Below are 19,331 nucleotides of genomic sequence, written 5' to 3'. Positions count from 1 at the left end.
CACTTTTAAACAGATGCTGCTAGGATGAATATATTTGACTGCTGCATTTAACACAGCTAGATCATGTGGCAGATTAGAAATACATATTAATTACAGGGTAAATTCTGGATGATAAATTATATATGTAAAACCGGAAATTATGCTGTATGGCATGATTCACTGTGTCTGACATAGGGAAGTGAGTTCACATGAACAGTCACACATGCATTAACTGGCTGAAAATACCCAGCACAGAGTATTTTACCTTCATCTGTCATTTTCCTTTTCTAAAAACTAGCAAGAAAGTTGAAGTTGATCCCAGCATCAGCTGTGTTCTCCCCCCTTCCTCCAGCATTCAAGGCACGGGGCACAAGGGGTCATGATGCCTCACCACTGTAGCTACCAAATACTGACTAAGACAGCTTAATTTGAGACTTCCTGTTAGTGCCACTGATGGGAACTGAAGGTTTTTCTGGAATGAAAGAGCCAAACCCAACTCTGTGCAACTCTTCCGTTATTGCTGCTCAGGGGGTCTGGAGGCTATGAATGATCACAACCTTCCTCTTAATTACTAAAAATGGTATCACATTGCTCACCTGTGCTCAACGCTGTGCTCACTGCCTGTTGGATATGGAGGTGGAAGGGAAGAGTGCCACCTATTTTCTCAGTTCAGCAGATTTCTTCTACGTCTAAGTTCACTGGACTTTAAGATCACTTACCCAAGAGGTAAAACCCTACAGTTAAGCATTGCCATGATTGGAAAACTGTGCAAATGACCATGCAAGGAAAAGTTGAAGAGAAAACTTGCAAATAAACTCTATGCAAAATGCAAAGAGTGCAGCTGTTCTTGTGATTTTAGCAAGCTTCACAGGCACTTTTTCCAGCTGGTTTTAAATCACAGATAGAAAAAAGGTAGTCCAGTTTAATTTAATTTTCTGCTATAGCAGAGGCAGAATCCATCCCTTTTCCCCCATTGCCAGCAATGTGGAGATTTCACTGAACTACACCACCCTTTAAAACGCATCTGGTTTAGAGGGAGAGGGAAACGATTATTTTTGCCAAATGCAGTTTGTACTGGAGATTGGTAGTATGATGATATGCCTGTTTGTAAAAGTATTTAAGGCATATGAGTATTACCCTTTTTTTTTTTCCTAAGATTATCACATGCTTAAAATGAATACACACTTTCTTAAAATATGTATGGGTTTGGAGATTTAAATACACCCACATTCTGCTGATAAATGTCAAGTCTTTTGAAGCAATTTATATTTCTGGTTTTGCCCCCTAGGTGGACACCCATGGAAACATTCTGTTAACATCGCTAGAAATTCACAACGAGGTGGCAAGCAACGAGGTCACCACCAGTGTTACGGAAGCCCGAAATTCAACGATATCCTTTGACAACTCAGGAATACAGTACAGAAAACAAAGCTCACATCGCGAAAGCCTTGGGAGACGTTCGTCAGAAAGACCAGGCCCCCACAGCAGGAGGGGCCATTTACGAAGGAGGTCTTCACAATTGAAAATAAAAATCCCTGATCTAACAGATGTGAATGCCATCGACAGATGGTCAAGAATGGTTTTTCCGTTCACATTTTCTCTTTTCAACCTAATTTACTGGCTATACTATGTTAACTGAGTGACTGAACTTTTTTAAAGGACTTCAATTGTAACCAGAGAAATACTACTTGCTTGCACAGTTTATATATATATTTATACATAAATATATATATATGAACTTATAGACCATACTCATGTATGTGTGAATACATGTAGCAAAGAATTGTGTGTACTTAAAAGCACATACTGCAAAGCAAATGTATATGTATGCACACACACATGTACACGTTGTTTCTGAGGTTATGGACAGAGGAACTTTTTAAATCAAAAGGCAGGTGTTGTCAAAACAGCAAGCCTTGAGAAAGTAAGTGTTGTATATTATCCCTACAAGACTTTGATTGTCATAGAAATTTTCAAACAGCTGTAAACATGTATAAAGTCAGTACTGAGTAACATTGTTTGTAAATGCTGCCATACACACTAATCGTAAAGCACTAGAGTTACACTGGTAAGTTTAAAGTAAGTCATTTATACTGCAGATCCATCAACTATGATTTCACTGAGCCAAATTTATTTTTCTTTGCTAAAATTTCTTGGGTTTATATATGTCATACTTTTTTCCCCACTCCTGAATGGACGTTGTTTTTAATGATCTCTTGCTTTCTCTTCTGTAGTAAGCAAGGTGATCATGGGAGTGTTGCTCTAGGTCTTTGGAGACAAACACACATTCATAATATTTCAAACAAGCATTGTAAGTGTCCATCAACAGTGAAATGAATCTTTTGTAAGTACTGTAAATGTACAGCACATTTCCCTTCCCTTGGACTGGTTCCAGCTGCCATGTCATTTTGAAAGAGAACAGCACATTTTTAGTATAATTTAGCTGAGAATTCAACTTCTGTCAATGTGTTCTACATCTGTTGTAGATTTAAAGATTGTTATTCCAGTGAAAGCATAGATGTCTCAGGTTATTTGCTACTTTGACATGAAACCACCTAGCTGTAGCCTTTTTTAAACATGCATTCACATAATTTAACATTCTTATAACATTGTATGTTAATGTAAAATATATTTGCATAATATGCATATAAGTATATTTTCTGAATATTTTTCCTCCCTGTGCTTGCTATTGTGACTGCATGCTATGTCATATTTTTGTTTCTGTGATATTACAACTTTTTATTCTCTAGAATTGAGTGAATAGAGCACTTCTGATACTTTGATTCAGTAATGGAGCATTTTCATATTTTATTTATATGCTGAAAGTATATACACGTCCACTTACCAAGGTAGTGTGCTATCATCACAAATCAGAAGAGATTGCAAACAGTATGTTTTGTTTCAGCATTAACTAAATTCTAACATATCCTTCATGCAAATGTGACCATTTTGGTTTTCATCTCAATTCAGTCTCTCACTGCCATTCCAACTTTTTTCAGTCTAGTAGATTGTAGTTGTCAAGGTATGCCAGTTGCAGATCTGTAAACTTAATTTGCTATTTATCAGAACTAAAACTTTCTAAAGAAAAGAAGATATATTTTTTGTAAACAGTGTTTCTATCATGTACATTCTCAATAACAACAAAAACAGTAGCATAAATAGATCTTTAAAAAAAAAAAATAAAAAATTCAGGCTTAGCCCTGCCAGTTCTCTGCATGTAGAATTCCTCTGGACATGAATAGGAATTTGGGGCAGAGAGAGAGCTTTGGATGCTAGCTAGAGACGCCTATGGGAGAAAAATGTGTGGATATGCATCTACCAAAAACACCAAAAAGCGATGAAGCTGAAAAGGCTGCTTTAGCTCTGTAATGACCCGCATTCTCCTTAGTACTTGATTTGTCTGTGAGTAGAGCAATGATACTTGTGTTGGTGCCGTGTACAGTCCCTTACTGTTCCCACCCCTGACTATCTGCAGCTGAACTATGAAATTTTGCTCTGAGCTGAAATGCAGCATAGATGAACCTGGATTGCTAAATCTGTGTTGCAATCTCATCCTCAGGGCTGCTCCTTGAACAGGAATGGGCTCCACTCAGTTGCCTTGCAGTAAAGCTGCAATGTGATCCCCAGCTGCTGTCGTGTGCAGGATCAGCACCGCAGTCCTGCTGCATCCTTGGCAGTGGTGCAAAGTGGCTCTAACTGCAGTGTTTAAGCACTATATCTGCAGACAACTATTCAGTATGAAGAGCCTCAAAGGAGCCCATATAGCTGGAGCAGAAAAACTTTGCTTTTAAAAGCTCCTCAGTATTATCTCCCATTGGTAAACCACAGTGTATTATGAGCTCTCTAATACCGCTTCAAACTGCGAAGGGATTAGAGAGCACATTGTCATCATTATAATCAAAGTCACTAAACAATTAACACCCTCCCAAAGTACAGATTTGGTAGAACTGCTGAAAAGACCTCCCAAGTTTTTATCCTAATGACAAAATAGAATTAAACAAGAAGATCTGTTTTTTTATAAAAATGTTAAATGGAAGGCTTTGCTTTAGAAAATTACCCTAATGAAATTATCATCAAGCAAGACTTTCAGTAAGTGCCCCAAAGAACTACCCTGAAAATGGTATTTAAAAGAAAAGTGGTCCCACCCTCATGGTTTAATCACAGTTAAATTCTCTGTTTTCTTCAAGTCCCAGCTCCTGTAGATCCTGTGGTCAAGCAGAGATCTTCAACAAGAAGAGACTGTTTAGTTGTGATCAAAATGGGTACTCCAAATCCCGGTGAAATCAGTTCTCCAGTGGCTTCAGTTAGGATTTCCAAGCAGGTGGAAAATCACTGTCTAGCGAGAGCAAAGGGGCAAGGTGCATTTTTGGGACCATGTATAGGCAAGAGAACTCAGTGTCTGAGGACTCCCCCTCTCTTACCCTTTGCACAACTGGAGAGTAGTGTGTTACCGCAGACCCTTCTTTGAAAGTGAACACCCCACCTTGCGTGTCATTGCAAAAAGTGGGCATTTGCACATTTCAGAGTTTTCATGATATTTCATTGGCCCAGTTGAGTTACGTGGGGCAGAAACAGATTGAACTTTGGACAGATCAAAGTCTTGGTTTGTCTTGAAAAAAAACAGGAAAATCTCACTTAAGGTTAATACTTCATCTCTAACATGCATTTTTGTGCCTTTTTTTGCCAATTCCCTTCCTCCAGTCCCAGCACCACTTCTTGCACACAGACACACACACACACGTGTTAAAAACAGTGTTTGCCTTGACCTCCCATTTTCTGGCTTTTGTCCTTTTATGCTAGCTGCAGTGTATGATTTTAACCGTAGATGGCTTTAAGACTAAAAATGGTAATTTCAACCAAATTGAACCAGAATCATGTATTCATGGCTAATTAACTCCTTTCTAACTCAACACTACTATAAATAACACTTACACACCATTTGTTTGTAAAATGTATTTAAAAATAAAAGGAACTATCTTGTGTTATAGCCCAAAGGGTCAATAAACAGTAGAAATATTAAGGTGGTTTAAGTTGATTTCATCCCATTGTAAAGATAAACCAAAACCCAGTCTTTTTTGCTTAAGGCACATCTATGTATTTTTGGTATTCAACAGTGAAAAAAGAAACAGAATAGTAAAATGGAAAGATGAATAGATGCTTTATGAAAATATTGATGAATGAACATTTATTAAAAAGGATTTAAAGATTAATTGTTTACTTTTTTTTTTCTGGGGATGGAGGGAGTGTGATGACTGTCTAAATTTTAATTTTAATTACATGCTAAATATCATTCAATTGTTAGTGTTACACAATTAAAAAACCCACCCAAAACTAACAAAAATTAAAGCATTTTCTTATTGACACAGAAGTAGCAAAAGGGATTCTTAAGCATTAAACTACTATATTTCTTGGTGTTTTCTATGGTAGGTTATAGAAAAGGGAATTCACTGCATCCACTGTCTTAGCAGAACTCTTAATAGCAAACCACCCTCTGTTCAAGCTGGGGCATTGCCAGTTAGGAGCAAAAAGTTTGCCCTCTGCTTGCATGAAAGCTCTACCAGCCCAGGAAGCAAAAGAGTACTCGATACCAAAACAAGACAGTTCTGTCCTGTTTATTTGTTTCATTAATTAAGTTATAAATATTTCAAAACCAAAAAAAAAAAAAAAAATCCTTTCTCCAGCTATACTAATTGTATCAGGACTGCTGATTGTGTTCATTATGTTTTTTATTGCTAAATATTAGTAAGTTATTTTAGAGGAGTCAGGATAAGAACAGATTCCAGGATAGGTTTTTCAAGTCTTCTGGACAGTATTTCACCAATCCCTTTCCCCAAAACCAAGAAATATTCTCAAGATTTGGAAAGCAGTCCATCCTTCTAATCAATTGCCATGCTTTGTGTTAGAACAAGCTGTCACGCACTTGTTTAATCTCATAGTAGCTAATATTACATGTCACAACTTGTAGTAGGTAAAATATTCAGCACCATAGATGTGATTGCAAGGCCTTTGAAGTTAACAGAACAGCTCCCTCTGACTTCAGCACATTTCTGCTCAGTTTTAGCAACGCATCCCAGATCATAAGTAACATCTATTTATTCTAGTCCAGAGTAGGAAAAGTTAATGATGTACCAAGCTTAGTTGTGATTGGGAATATCTGGGAAGAGATGTATTTCTTTGTGTATTTTGGAGCTGATGTAGGATAAACACGACCAATTAACTGATTAAGTACTACTTATTAACTTAAAGGATTTCAGGTACTACTAGAAATTATTTGCTGTTTTCCCCAAATAAATATGGTCCTATTAGTATCAAGACTATTTCCACAGATGTTGGCTTTATACAGCATCACTTGTCATACTTGAAAACTAAAGCCACGTGGATGAGATATGTAATGATACAAAAATAAAAACTACTGCCCCTAGAATCAGCCAGAGTTTAAATTATTGCCTAATTAACTGAACTTTATGTAATGCTTAAGCAAGCACAGCATTTGTTTGAACAACGTCCCTTACCTTGCAATGACCTAATGCTTTTACTCCAGCCTAATTTAGATTATCATCTTCCATTCTCCCATGGAAAGAAGGGAAAACCCCAAAAGTGGCTGCTTAGGCCAAGTTTGGCCCTGACCTCTCATAGCTCCAGTGAGCTACAGGGAGAGGTGCTTTGCTTTCCCTAGACAGAACTCCCCACAGCCACTCAGGTCCCTGCTCTGAATCCCTCCTTAGACTCCAGAGGGAGCCTTAGGCTAAACTCTAAATTATCCCCCAGCTCACCACCAGCAGTTGGCTTCTTTCAGATGTTATTGCTCCTGCCGCAAAAACTGGGAGATAAAGGAGCTATTATCCTAGCTGGCAGAAGCACACCGGCAAACAGCATGCATACTCGGGGCTATGATACATCACAGAATCATAGAATCATAGTATCATTTAGGTTGGAAAAGACCTTTAGGTTATTCATTCTAATAGTGCATTTAAATATATCTCCATTTATGTCCTAGCCTTCAAGAGTTAGCACACTTGTCTCCAGCTGCTGATGCTTTCCGTGTGAATGTACTTGGGAGTCTGTGGCAGAGCATGGGAAGTTTTCTAAAGTCTTTAAAACAGTTCAGCAGCGTTTCCCTGAGTGTTTTCTCTGTCCTTCACCCATATCACAGGTCAGAGTTTATATCACCCGTGCACTAGGTTAACCATCTGTCTACAGATTACCGAGAGCCCAAGCCTGCAGACATGTGCTACCAAGTGATGACTTGCTCAGCTATACCATTAGGTCTTCTGCTTGTTAGAAAGTATCTCACAGATCAGATGCTATATTAGTCTAATAGCTAACTGCTGCTTCACACTTCCTCCATCTAAAATGCCAATTTCACTATAGACCCCATTTTCATCTCCTTTGAGAATTACAAGAAAAAGAGGAATTTGCAGGCTGTTGGGCAATTACAAACCTCTCTGTCTGTACGCGAAGGCTCAAATTTTGCTTCAGGTTATACATTTAATCCACAGGGACAAAAGCAATTTGGTACAAAATTCTTCCTGCTTAGGGCAACTCTTAATGAGTTTGTAGTCCAAAATGTAATGTAGATAGATGCAAATGTACTTAATTTTAAGTACTTTTTTCAGTTACCACTGAAGCCTGGACAGCTCTAGGCTGCTAGCAATGAAGATCCTGGACAGTTCCACACTGGAGGCCTTTTTTCTTCCAGGGATATTTAATATGAAAGGCATTAACAACTGTGGGAGCAGGAATCAGCATGCAGTAAATCTTCCAGTGCATGCAGCCCAAGAGCTAGGATGGAGTCAGGCACTTGTGCTCCTCTGACTTCCAAAGGTCTTTGCTCTTGGCTGAGCAGCTGGAGAGTTTTGATGGTGTCATGGTTTAAGCCCAGCTGGTAGCTCAGAAGCTTGAAGCTGCTCCCTCACTCACTCCCCCCCTTTCCTTGCCCGCCAAGGAGAATCGAAATAATGTAACTCCCATGGGTTGAGATAAGAACAGTCCAGTAACTAAGGTATAACACAAATCACTGCTGCTACCACCAATAATAATAATGATAAGGGAAATAACAAGGGAAGAGAATATGAAACTAAAAAGGGAAGGAAATAAAATAAATACACTAAACACAAGTGATGCACAATACAAATGCTCACCACCCGCTGACTGATACCCAGCCTGACCCTAGCAGCGATCTAGGGCTGTCAGATCACTCCCCACAACTGGCCATGGTGTGCTGTGGTATGGAATACCACTTTGGCTAGCTTGGGTCAGGTGTCCTGTCTCTGCTTCCTCCTGGCTTCCCGTGCCCCTCCTCACTGGCAGAGTATGAGAAACTGAAAAATCCTTGATCAGGGTAAGCACTACTTAGCAACAACTAAAAACATCAGTGTGTTATCAGCACTGTTCTCAGACTAAAGCTGAAAACACAGCACTGCACCAGCTACTAAGGAGAAAAATCACTATTACAGCTGAACCAGGACAGATGGTAATTCCAGCTCAGCTGAGGATGGTCCCAAGACATGACCCAGAGGACCCTTTGGGCAAGTACTCTGGGCATCTTCCTCTGATATAAAAAGCTGGCAAAGCACTACATCTAACTGCATCTTAGATAGAGGGGAGCCTCCTGTCAAGAAAAGGCTTTGGGTGCCAAGCAGGTATCTGTGAGTGCCTTGAAGGCATGGATTCTCCCTAAGCTCTGTGTTTCATGCCACTGCTCCTAGATAGTTGCACACTGGGTGCACTGTTTTGCCTCAGAGCTGTCTTATTGCCCTGTGGCTGCAGAGGACACATGGGCTGAATTTGTTCCATCTCTCGTGGCACATTTGGACTGAGGCCCCTCAGTCGTAGACCCTATTTATAACCAACCATAATACAATCATCCTGAGGGCTATTTAAAGCCAGCATCTGGGCTTTACTTTCAGTAGTTTTTAGTTTTAATTCTTTGACTAGCTGCAAAACCAACCCTCAGATAAATTTCTAAGTGACAACAGAGGGAACTGTGTGCACAACAATGCTGCTGCATGGTGCTCTGCAGCCGAAGTTGCAGTGCTTGAAGTTTGCATGTGTCAGGGAGCACAACAGACAAATGATGCCAGAGAAATGCAAATAATTCCTACACTTGCCTAGTTTGATAACATTTTGGACTAAACTGTTGAAGCTGCAGATGACAAAAGACATCCTGCTATGCAAGTGATCCCATATCACGATCAACACCATCCCACTCGCCTTCTCTTCAGTACTGGTGAGAGCCAAATGTGGGCTTGCAGCTTTGGCTGGAAACTCAGGGCCACGGTGGTTGCTGGGAAATAACTTCTGATTGCTTATTGCTATTGCAAAACTGTGGCATGACTTCATTTGAAAATGGGAACAATTTCAAGACACGTTTTCCCATGAACTTAACACTCCTGACTTTGCCTTGTTCTAAGCTGGAAGCTACCGCATCGTTAACTTGTTTTTAAATTACCATTTATTTTTTCATTCTTTAATGTGAAACACTGAGAGTTTTTGTTGGTTTATCTAAAATTACAATAACCATTTGCATCAGGAAAGTAATTATTCCATCTAATAAATGCATATACAACCACACATAGTGCAAGCTACTAATAGTGAAACAATCTAAAGGACACTCATAACCTGCTACTATGGCTAGGATATTATTTAAAATACTGTCAACAATTCAGTTTGCAAAGTCTACTTAGTTTATAATGACACTGATTAGGTTTTCTCTATGGGCATTTAATACAGCATATTTCCATGTATCTCATTTGCTTTGACAAGGCAGATTTTGGAGAAGCCAATGCTGTAACAATTTCCTAATGACCTCACTGATGTTAGATTTCTCCTGATCATCATTTCTTGCAGACCTGTAACATTGTGAATGCAGATGACAGTTTTGACATTCACAAAGATGTACGTTTAATTATCATCTTGATTACTTGAGCTGGAAAGCCAGATGCCTAAATATCATGAAAGGTCGAGTAGAACAAATCCCAATAGTTGGTATTTTTTAGTGTTAGAAATGCTGCTTGGATTGAAAGGCAACTTAAAGAATAACAACAGGTAATTGGAAAATCAAGGGCTTTTTTTGTTTGCATAACCCTCTTCCTGTACAAAGAGTTGTTTAAATATTGTTTAAGCAAGAATCTGGTCCTAAAAATGCATGAATTGGAGCTGGAATACCAAAGACATGTAAATTACCTCAAACAGAACAGAGAGAAGTACCCAAGACACCAACATATATAAGGATCTATTAGTTTTTTCCCTGTGTCCCATGGTAGGCAACACTCTATTGCTGAGAGACTTACATAAAGCACAGCAAGCCTACTCTTTTATAGCAGAGAATTTGTCAGTATCCTTTACTTTTATGTGCACAATTTATAAATCTATTTTCTAAAACAATTTGAGGGTTGTAAAATCATACCATTATTTAGCACACAGCTCCTCAAGGATTCTGGTTTATCAACTGTTAGGAAAAGAGTGGAAGAAACGTCTGCTAATCACTCATTAGTCTAGAAAATATTCAAGGAAATGATTGCTATTTAGAGTCCTGATCCAAAGCCCACTATAGTCAACAGAAATGCTCTCAGAGGTTTCAACAGCCTTTGCATACCACCTGAAGTTAATAGCCAGAATGATGGAAAATTTACATCTTAATTGATTACATAAAATTCAAGTCACAGAAAAAAGCCAGAACTTAAGACATCTATGGGAAAGATCAAAATACAATAGAAGATTGAAACCTGAAATTTCAATGGCCTTAAGGGATAGAAATTTGTGTGATTTTAGTTTATTCAAGAACATTGCTTCTGGTAAAGTGACAAACAGGCAGGTTGCATTTTCATTTGACATGGATGTTCACAAAACCCAGGCTTGCCCCTTAGCAGAAAAATGTCAAACCAAATAAAAACCCTCATAAACTACCCCAAAAAGTTGGAAGCAGAGCAGCCTCTGACAGGTCAGACATCTCTTCCTACCTATGGAGGCAGGCTGACATCCTACTGCAATAGATAGGTATTTTAATTATTTTATTAATATAAATGCGGATATAATATTAATACTATTATTCTTATTTAATAATTACATAGACATATTACATGCTTTATTGAAATTGAAACCTCATATGAGAGCTGACTTTGTTGAACCATGTTACTGCAGCTCGAAACTATGGGACAGATTTGATTTAGGAAGTGCAGAATTTTTGGCCAGAAACTGCTTTCTGATGTGCAAAAGTGAAAACAGGGCCTGATTCTCGGGCTGCTTCCTGTCTGCTTGACAACAACCTGGCAGTCTTAGGATAAGTTACTACAAGTTTAAATGAGGACACACAGAAATCACAGCAACCAAAAAGAATGAGAGCCACGGAGGCAGAAAGGCAAGGGGGGCTACCCTCACGCTGCTGATAACATAGCAATTTTGGAAGAATTTCTGTTTAATTGTTAGGCGGTCCATCTGGAGTTCAGTGCTGGCTGGCATGTCAAATGATCTTGAAGAGTATATTTAGTAGCTTCAGCTGTAATAAGAAAAACTGATGATAACCACTGAAGCACTGTCTTCATGGATATACACTTTTTTCTATTGTAAAGTGATTGTAAAACATGAAGGTAAGAGCTTCAGGGGATGGGCAGGGTGAGCGTCTGATAGCTAGTTGTGGAAATTTTCAGTGCACTCCGTCCTATTGATAGCTGCTAGCTAATAAAAAGGCTGCCAGCAAATCCTCCGCTCATTTCCATTTTCATTGGCTTTTTCTGAGAGCAAGACCTGAACATTAGGAGCATCCTGCTTTGTCAAAGCCAGGCAGTGCTGTCATTCACTCCTTTTCATTCAGTGATCAGACTCTACCTTTAAGTCCCAGAGATTGCCCCAGTGGCTCCAGCTAAGAGGACGCTGCAAACAATCACTGCTCAGGTAGTTAGAAAGCTCTTCAGGCTGAATGTATTTATAGCTGATTTTTTTCCCCCCATTTTGTTCTTTTGCCAAAATTACCCTTTAGTTCTAATAGCCCTTCTCCATCTGGCATTTACCCTTTTGATATATTTCTAGAGAGAAATCACATCTTTTTCAACCTTCTCTTTACTGAGCTAAACCAAATTCAGCTATTTTTAGTCACATTGTGCTCTTCTCTACCCTGCCCACCATCTTAGTATTTTTCTCATCTGTTGCAGAAAAAAAATAATAATAACCCTCTTTTTGAATCATAAATGACAAAAAAGTATTATATACTGTTCTTACTGTCTTTATTCCTCCCAGTGACATCCTCTCTTGTGTTGTTTGGACACACTCTCTCAGTAAGCACTGTCAGTCTCTTCCCATGCCCAGCCCTTAGCTCATAATTTTTCAGTCTTCTCTTGTGTCTCTAATTCTCTTTTCTGCATGCTGACTGCTTGACCTCAGATGTAAGGAAAGGAATATGTGTTAACACATATTACAGGGAAGGAGAAACCCTGAATTAAAGGTGAAGGGAAAGTTTGCATTTCATCTCACTGATGAATAACAGAGACTAAGTCTTCAGTGTCTTTCATCAAGCTCCACTGATAAGGCAAGAACAGGTTTTGGAGCACAGGAAAAAACAGACATCGACAGGTGAAGGGCATTTTCCAAGGTGCAACATTTCCTCCACAAGGTCCTGAGGCTCAGACCTAACACACCTCTGTTACAACATGAACATTAATGCTGTCAGAAAAAGACTTCAAACACTTCATTATCTTGGGGTTTGAAACTGAGGCCATTGTCCAGGCATGAAGCAAGGTGCTTGAGACGGGGCTGCTGCAGACTGCAACACCTACTCTTGCCAGCTCAGCTAAGCATTAAAACTGCTCACAAATGTCACGCTTAATAACCACCCAAGGGAAACTGGCAGTGATGGCAACAACCAAGAGCAGAGCAGAGAGGTGCAGTGTGCTTATGACATATTGCAGGTGTCTCCGGCTGCCTGGCATGGGTCATACCCTGCAGGCACAGCCAGTAGCCTGTAAGAGCAGGGCCATTTCAGAAAGCTATAGTTTTCCCAGTGATCCACAGACCTGTTTTAAAATCCACCACTGAATATGAGCTTCTGAGCTGACATTTTCTAAAATTACTAAAACTGCCTGCCCTTTCTTTCCTTCTGTTTTTTTTTTCCTTTTTTTTTTCTGTATTTTTTTTTTTTTTGGTACTGCATGGAGACCTGAGCTCCAAAATGTCCCTGCTGAAAATCAAATCCCCAAATCCCATTCCAGTCCCAAGTCTGGTTGTGATGCCACAGCCAGCTGTGACCTGCTGATTCTAGCGCAAAAAGGGAAGATGCCTTGTTTGACAGGACAAAAAGACCCTGAAGACAAAGCTAAGGACAAAAGCTGTTTGGCAGAGGGACCTGATCCATGAACAGCTGTTGAACAATTAAGTTGTTGGTGTCTGTCTTCTCTATGTTGATTACCTGTTACTCCCCAAAGGTGTCATGGACCGACTGCTACACCTGGGTTTGGGTGCACCAATGCTCAGGATGAGCTGGAGACACCTCTGTAAGGAAGGTGCCTGTTTTGGGGATGAGGAAGCTGTGGAAAAGAACTGATATTTATTTGAAGACCCACTCTTTTGCAACTCTTTTTGCCAAACGTAGCCTCAAAACGTTGGTCTGTCAATAAGACAGGCAGGGAGGTTGGGAAAGTAAGCATCTGGTCTCAATTCACCTTTCTAAGAGGGCATGTTCTTCTAGCTCCAGGTGTGCTGAGGTCTATCCCCAGAGACCTTCATTTCATCATGATCTGAAGAATGATGGACCTGATGGGATGCCATCTACAGCTGATCCTAGTGGTGCCTGAAAAGCTGATCTGTAAAGGGTCAAGTGCAATAACAAGAGCAATTTGTGTTCTTAAATACATATCTTGTTTGGACTCCAATCCTTTTGGGTTATCCAGTTCAAGGATGAAAGCAACCTTGAAAGGCAAAAGTTGAATGCTATGCTAAAATTCATTCTCATCAGAGCTGTTGATGGAGACCAAGAGGATTATTTATGTTTTTCACATAACAGAGTACTTGTCACAGCTGCAGTTGCGGGCTTTTTTAATCTAATTGCTGACTTGAAATGTAAATGACTGTAAAATTTCACAGACACACTTAAAAATGCAAATTTTCACATACTATTTTTTGTTGCTCATGAGTAGTAATTTTGGTTTGTCTGGGGATATTTTTTTGGAAAATTTCCAGGAAGTTAAAAAGCCTATCTTAAACTATGGAGATACATTCTTATACTGACAAACACAAATGCATGTAATATTAGGAACATCCTTTGCACATACTGAAAAACAAACACATTACAGTTGAGCATGCTTTCTGCAACCTTAATTCCCATTGTTGTATGTCAATTAGTGCGGTAAGTTGCAGGTCCTTATTGCCATTATTTTTCCTGCAGTATTTACGTATCAGTGTGGGCAGAAGTTTTAACAACTGTCTGGCTAAATAGTCTAAATATTTGAAGCTGGTGGGCATGCTTGGATGCTCAAAAACTTCAGTCAGCCATCTGAAAATGTAAGTTTGCCTTCCAGAGCAAGGCTCTGTGATGGTGGGTACAGACGTGGGCGTGCAGTTTGGACTAAGCAGCTACTCCATGGTTGCCGGCAGCTCCTGGGTTGGATGCAGTGATGCTAGTATCCCCTCTCTTTCTATTTTTAAAGATCTTGGCCTTTAATGTTTGTGCTAGAGTATAGCTGTGTACTTGCTAAAACAGTGGGATGAATCCTAGTTGGTGGAACAAATTGCTCTCACTGAGAGCAAAACCAATCAGTTATTAACATAACATGCCAGTAGGAAGCTTGCCAAAGTTGACTTGGGCCTCCAGGCGATAATGCTGTGCAAATAGCATTAGATTGCAACTAAAAGCCTGAAACCGAGGGACACGAGAATTGCAGTGCAGATGTGTAGCAAGCAGAAAGAAGTAGAAGACATAGGAAACGTCTGTAACAAAGAGGGAAGTTTGCAGCTTTGCTACAAAAATACTCTGAAAAACAAGCTGGCAAGTCAGGGCCATGATTTTTGCATGCATATCCGGTGTACCCAAGGGTGACTAACTAATTTTCAGAGATAGCTGCTCTGCAATTTCTCCAAAAATCAGGTAACTGGTGTCTGTCTAAGGTTGGGACATCCAACAACAAGCCCCTAAAATTGCTTACTATCTTGGCTGAGATCATAAAAGGAAAATCAGAAATCATTTGCAGACAAATGCAAACTCAAGGTGGATCAAGCTACAGCCTATGGTAACTTATCGTGGAGGTTTACACCCTCAGAATTTCCATTGATGTGATGAATGTGAGCTGATTTTCAGAGATTTTCTTTTTTTAGGTTTTGTGGAGTGGATTTTTTTATACACAGCAGTGTTCTGTCAGTGTATCTAAAACATTTTAAAGGTATTTTTAGGAGGCTTAAAGCAGGATTTAGCTTCTGGTTGCTGAAATCTGATATATACACACGCATATAGGCAGGAAGGCTCAAAGGGAATTCCTGAAAAATACCTGCATCAAGCTGCCTGTGATTTTTCACCAGCTGGAGTCAGCATGACCTTAATTGAAAGCAGAATGACCATGACTCCACAGCTCTTCATAAAGTCTAACAAATCCTTCTGAGAGGCAGAGCTTAAGAGCTTGGCATGGCTTCCTTGAGGGTCTGAGATGGAGACCCAGGCAAATATCTCTAGTGCCATATACTGGGTTACCACTAGTTCAGGCGTATCTACACCATGCTCCATTGCATCATGTAAACATGCCCTTCATGTCCATTTTGCTACTCTATGAATGGTGCACATGTACAGTATAATCACTTGCATAAAGGCAGGGGTATAAATAACAGCAACTGATTAGGAGAACATTGCAATTAATCACAAGAATGCAGGCTCGATGAACTCTGTTGTCATTTTTAATGTACCATACATTATAATTAGAGACACCCAAGGGGAATTGTAAGCACTTGCCAGTGCAGAGATGTTGAGTACAAGAGCACTGCATCAAGAGCTTGTTCTCACACCATTTGTTAGGCTTTTTGAGACTTCTTCATGAATTGTGAGCTGTGTCTCAGTGCTGGCTAAAAAAAATGAGCATGAAAGAAAAGAAAGTAAAAAAAGAAAGGAATAAAACCAGGTCCAAACTATTCCATTATATTTCTGTAGGGCTGCATGTGGTTCCGTAGGGTCTGCAAGAACTGTGAAAGTAACGCAGAAGAAATCCCTTTGCATGCTCAGCTCTGAAGAAAAGCAGTGCCTGTACAACCAAGCTGTGTGTGATGGAGTCTGGTACAGACAGCCTAAGACATTAGTTATGGTCAACTTTGATGATTCTTCATGCGATTAATTTATATGTGATCCACATACAAGGTTAATTGGTTTTCCCACAGAAGGTTCCTGTTTTCCCTAATTTAATAACCCATACATTCTGTGTACCATCCATCAACGTATACTTTTTCAGGCACTCTATTCTCCTTGGAGAAGGGGAAATATAACTCCCATTTTTAAAAGAAGGAAAAAAAGAAGACCTAGGAAACTACAGGCTGGTCAGTCTTACCTCAAAATGCATCAAGGTAGTGAAGCAGATCATCCTGGAAACTATGCAAAATAGGTACATGACCAGAGACAGCTAACATAGCTTCACTAAGAGCAAATTCACTAAGGGACTTTTTTACAAGAGCAAAGTAGTGAGGCACTGGAACAGGTTGCTCAGAGAAGTTGTGACTCCCCCATCCCTGGCAACCTGGCAGGTTGGATGGGGCTTTGAGCAGCCTGGTGTAGCGTAAGGTGTCCCTTGCCCATGATAAGGAGGTTGGAACTAGATGACTTTTAAAGGTACCTTCCAACCCAAACTGTTTCATGATTCTGTGGATTATTTTCCCAAATAATCTGCTTGTTTGTGGAACATCCATGAAATTAGGTTTTACTTCAGGTGCAGATTGAGGATATTTAGACACAGTAACTTCTTGGTATTTTTCCAAGGATATCCTGAATCCATGTGATTCAGGATGGTTTTAATATAATCTTGATCACACATAGATTCTTCCTTTAGAATTCCCAGATTTCTCAGGGTTCCTTGAAAGCAGTCTTGCATAGCAACAGGAATTCAGGCACAGTCAACATGGGTTTGCAAAGTGAAAGTCTGTTTAACTAATTTCATATCCTTCTATGATAAGGTCATGCACCTCATGGATGAAGGGAAGGTGGCAGATGTAGTTTTTCTGGATTTCAGTAAGGCTTTTGATACTGTCCCTCACAGCATCCTTCTGGACAAGTTGTCCAGCTGTGGGATGAGTGGGTTCTCAGTGCACTCAGTGAAGAACTGGCTGAAGAGCTCAAAGGGTTGCAGTGAATGGGGCTACATCCGACTGGCGACCAGTCCCCAGCGGTGTTCCTCACAGTTCAGTTCTAGGGCCAGTTCTGTTTGATGTTTTTGTCAAAGATCTGGATGCAGTGACAAACTGCACCGTTAGCAAGTTTGTTACTGGGGAGTCAGTGGGAGGTGCGGTTGACTCTCTTGAGGGACAGGAGGTCTTGTAGAGGGATCTAGAAGGACTGGAGCATGGACTAGGATTAATGGGGTGATATTTAACTAGCTGAAATGCCGGATTCTGCACCTGGGGCTGAGTGACACTGGACACAAGCATAAACTGGGAAAAGAGTGGCTGGAGAGCAACAGATCCCTGCAGAACGGGATCTGGGGGTGCTGGTCGGCAGTAGGCTCCATAAGAGTCAGCAGTGTGTACTCTGGCAGCCAGGAGGCGAACCGCACCCTGGGATGCATCAAACACAACATCACCAGCCAGTCAAAAGAGGTGATTGTCCTACTGGGTTCAGTGTTGGTGCAGCCTCACCTTGAGCACTGTGTGCAGTTCTGGACACCATGATTTAAGAAGGACCTGAAGGTACTCACATGTGAACAGGGGACTCAAACGTGAACAAAGCTGGTGAAAGGGCTGGAAGGCATGTCTTGTGAGGAGCTGCTAAGGACTGTGGTCTTGTCTAGTTTGGAGAAAAGAGGCTGAGGGGCAACCTCATTGGTCCCTGCAGCTTCCTGAGGAGGGGATATGGAGATGGAGGTGCTGAGCTCTTCTCATGTGACAGGACACATGGGAATGGTTCAAAGCTGCACCAAGGTAGGTTCAGACTTCTTAGTGTTCGGAAGCATTTCTTTACTGGGATGGTGGTCAAACACTGGAACTGGCTTCGTGGAGAGGTGGTCAGTGCCCCAAGCCTGTCAGAGGCATTTGTCCAGTGCCCTAAATGGCATGCTTTAATTTTTTGTCAACCCTGGATTGGTTAGGCAGTTGGACTAGATGATCCTTGTAGGTCCCTTCCAACTGAAACTGGCTATTCTAACAATATATATGCTATCATGTTACATTGGCATACTATTTATATACCTACTTATTATATATACACTATATATATAATTTCATAGATGTGTATATATATACCCTTCTAATTTCTTATTACCAAAATCTAATTAAGGCAAAATTATCAAACTTGCTTACCTACATTGATTTGATTGTTTTCAAGCTACTATACTTTGGATGGCATTTCTAAGCAGACTTTCAGTCATATTTAAAAGACATCCTGGCATTTTGAAGAGTAGGGGAATAAAGCTACCTCAGGAGATCCCATGAGATAGCTGGTGGTTTGATTTGTTTAGTCAGACAATATCTGTAAGTCTCATACACATACACTAGGGCTCAGAAGAAGCAGAAGATTGTTGAGAGACTGAAGAGCCTCACAGCATAGTTAAGTGTTTTTTTCCCCTGTGAGATTACAAGTTGCATAAAATGTGACATAGACTAGTCTGAGCTAGGAGGGAAATTCAAGAAGGCTAGAGAACAGAAAAACACTTTCAAGAGCCTTCCTGAATATTTATCTTGTTTGGGATATATCTGAGATCATCCTTAGGGCCAAAGATGCCTGGGTATCTAATTCAAAAAGTTAAACACGGTTAAGTGCGTTTTTTCCCTCAGAGATTCCCTTTCTTCAATTATGTATCTGAGAAGAGCCATCAGGCATTTCCCAGAAAGATTTTTTTGTAAGCAAATGTGAGGAATAGGAACACCACAGTAGTGAGCCTTTGCTTGTGATTGAAAGGCAAATAAAGATCACAGGTGCATGTACACTACTTAAGCATGATACAAAAGACCACCTACTATTAATCTCCTTCTCTAATTCAAAGAACTTTAGGCACGTTATTTTTCAGTTTGATGGACAGCCCAAACAGTTTGAATCAAAGCAGGAGGGTTACAAACCTCCCACCTTTGCCTGTTGGCATCCAGATGTACTCCAACTTGTAATTAGAGAGAAATCAAATCTAAAAGAGGGAAAGGAGGAAGCTAGGATGTGCTATAAAGAGAAAGGTGGATAGAGGTAGTACTCT

General features: G+C 40.1%; 1 protein-coding gene across 1 annotated transcript in view; it reads left to right on the top strand.

The window, feature by feature from the left end:
• GABRB3 (gamma-aminobutyric acid type A receptor subunit beta3) overlaps positions 1–1,842 on the top strand; it is a 112,895-nt gene extending 111,053 nt beyond the window's left edge. Inside the window, exon 9 of the mRNA XM_061459747.1 lies at positions 1,268–1,842. Coding sequence (XP_061315731.1) covers positions 1,268–1,618 — 351 coding nt within the window. The 3' untranslated portion in view covers positions 1,619–1,842. The remainder of the gene's footprint in view (positions 1–1,267) is intronic.
• Positions 1,843–19,331: the final 17,489 nt, after the last annotated feature.

This window comes from Pezoporus flaviventris, unplaced genomic scaffold (genome assembly GCF_033815535.1).
Source record: "Pezoporus flaviventris isolate CSIRO_AGI_PZ_B2104156 unplaced genomic scaffold, CSIRO_AGI_Pfla_v1 ptg000030l, whole genome shotgun sequence".
Lineage (NCBI taxonomy): Eukaryota > Metazoa > Chordata > Aves > Psittaciformes > Psittacidae > Pezoporus > Pezoporus flaviventris.
This window is presented reverse-complemented; position numbering and strand designations above follow the sequence as displayed.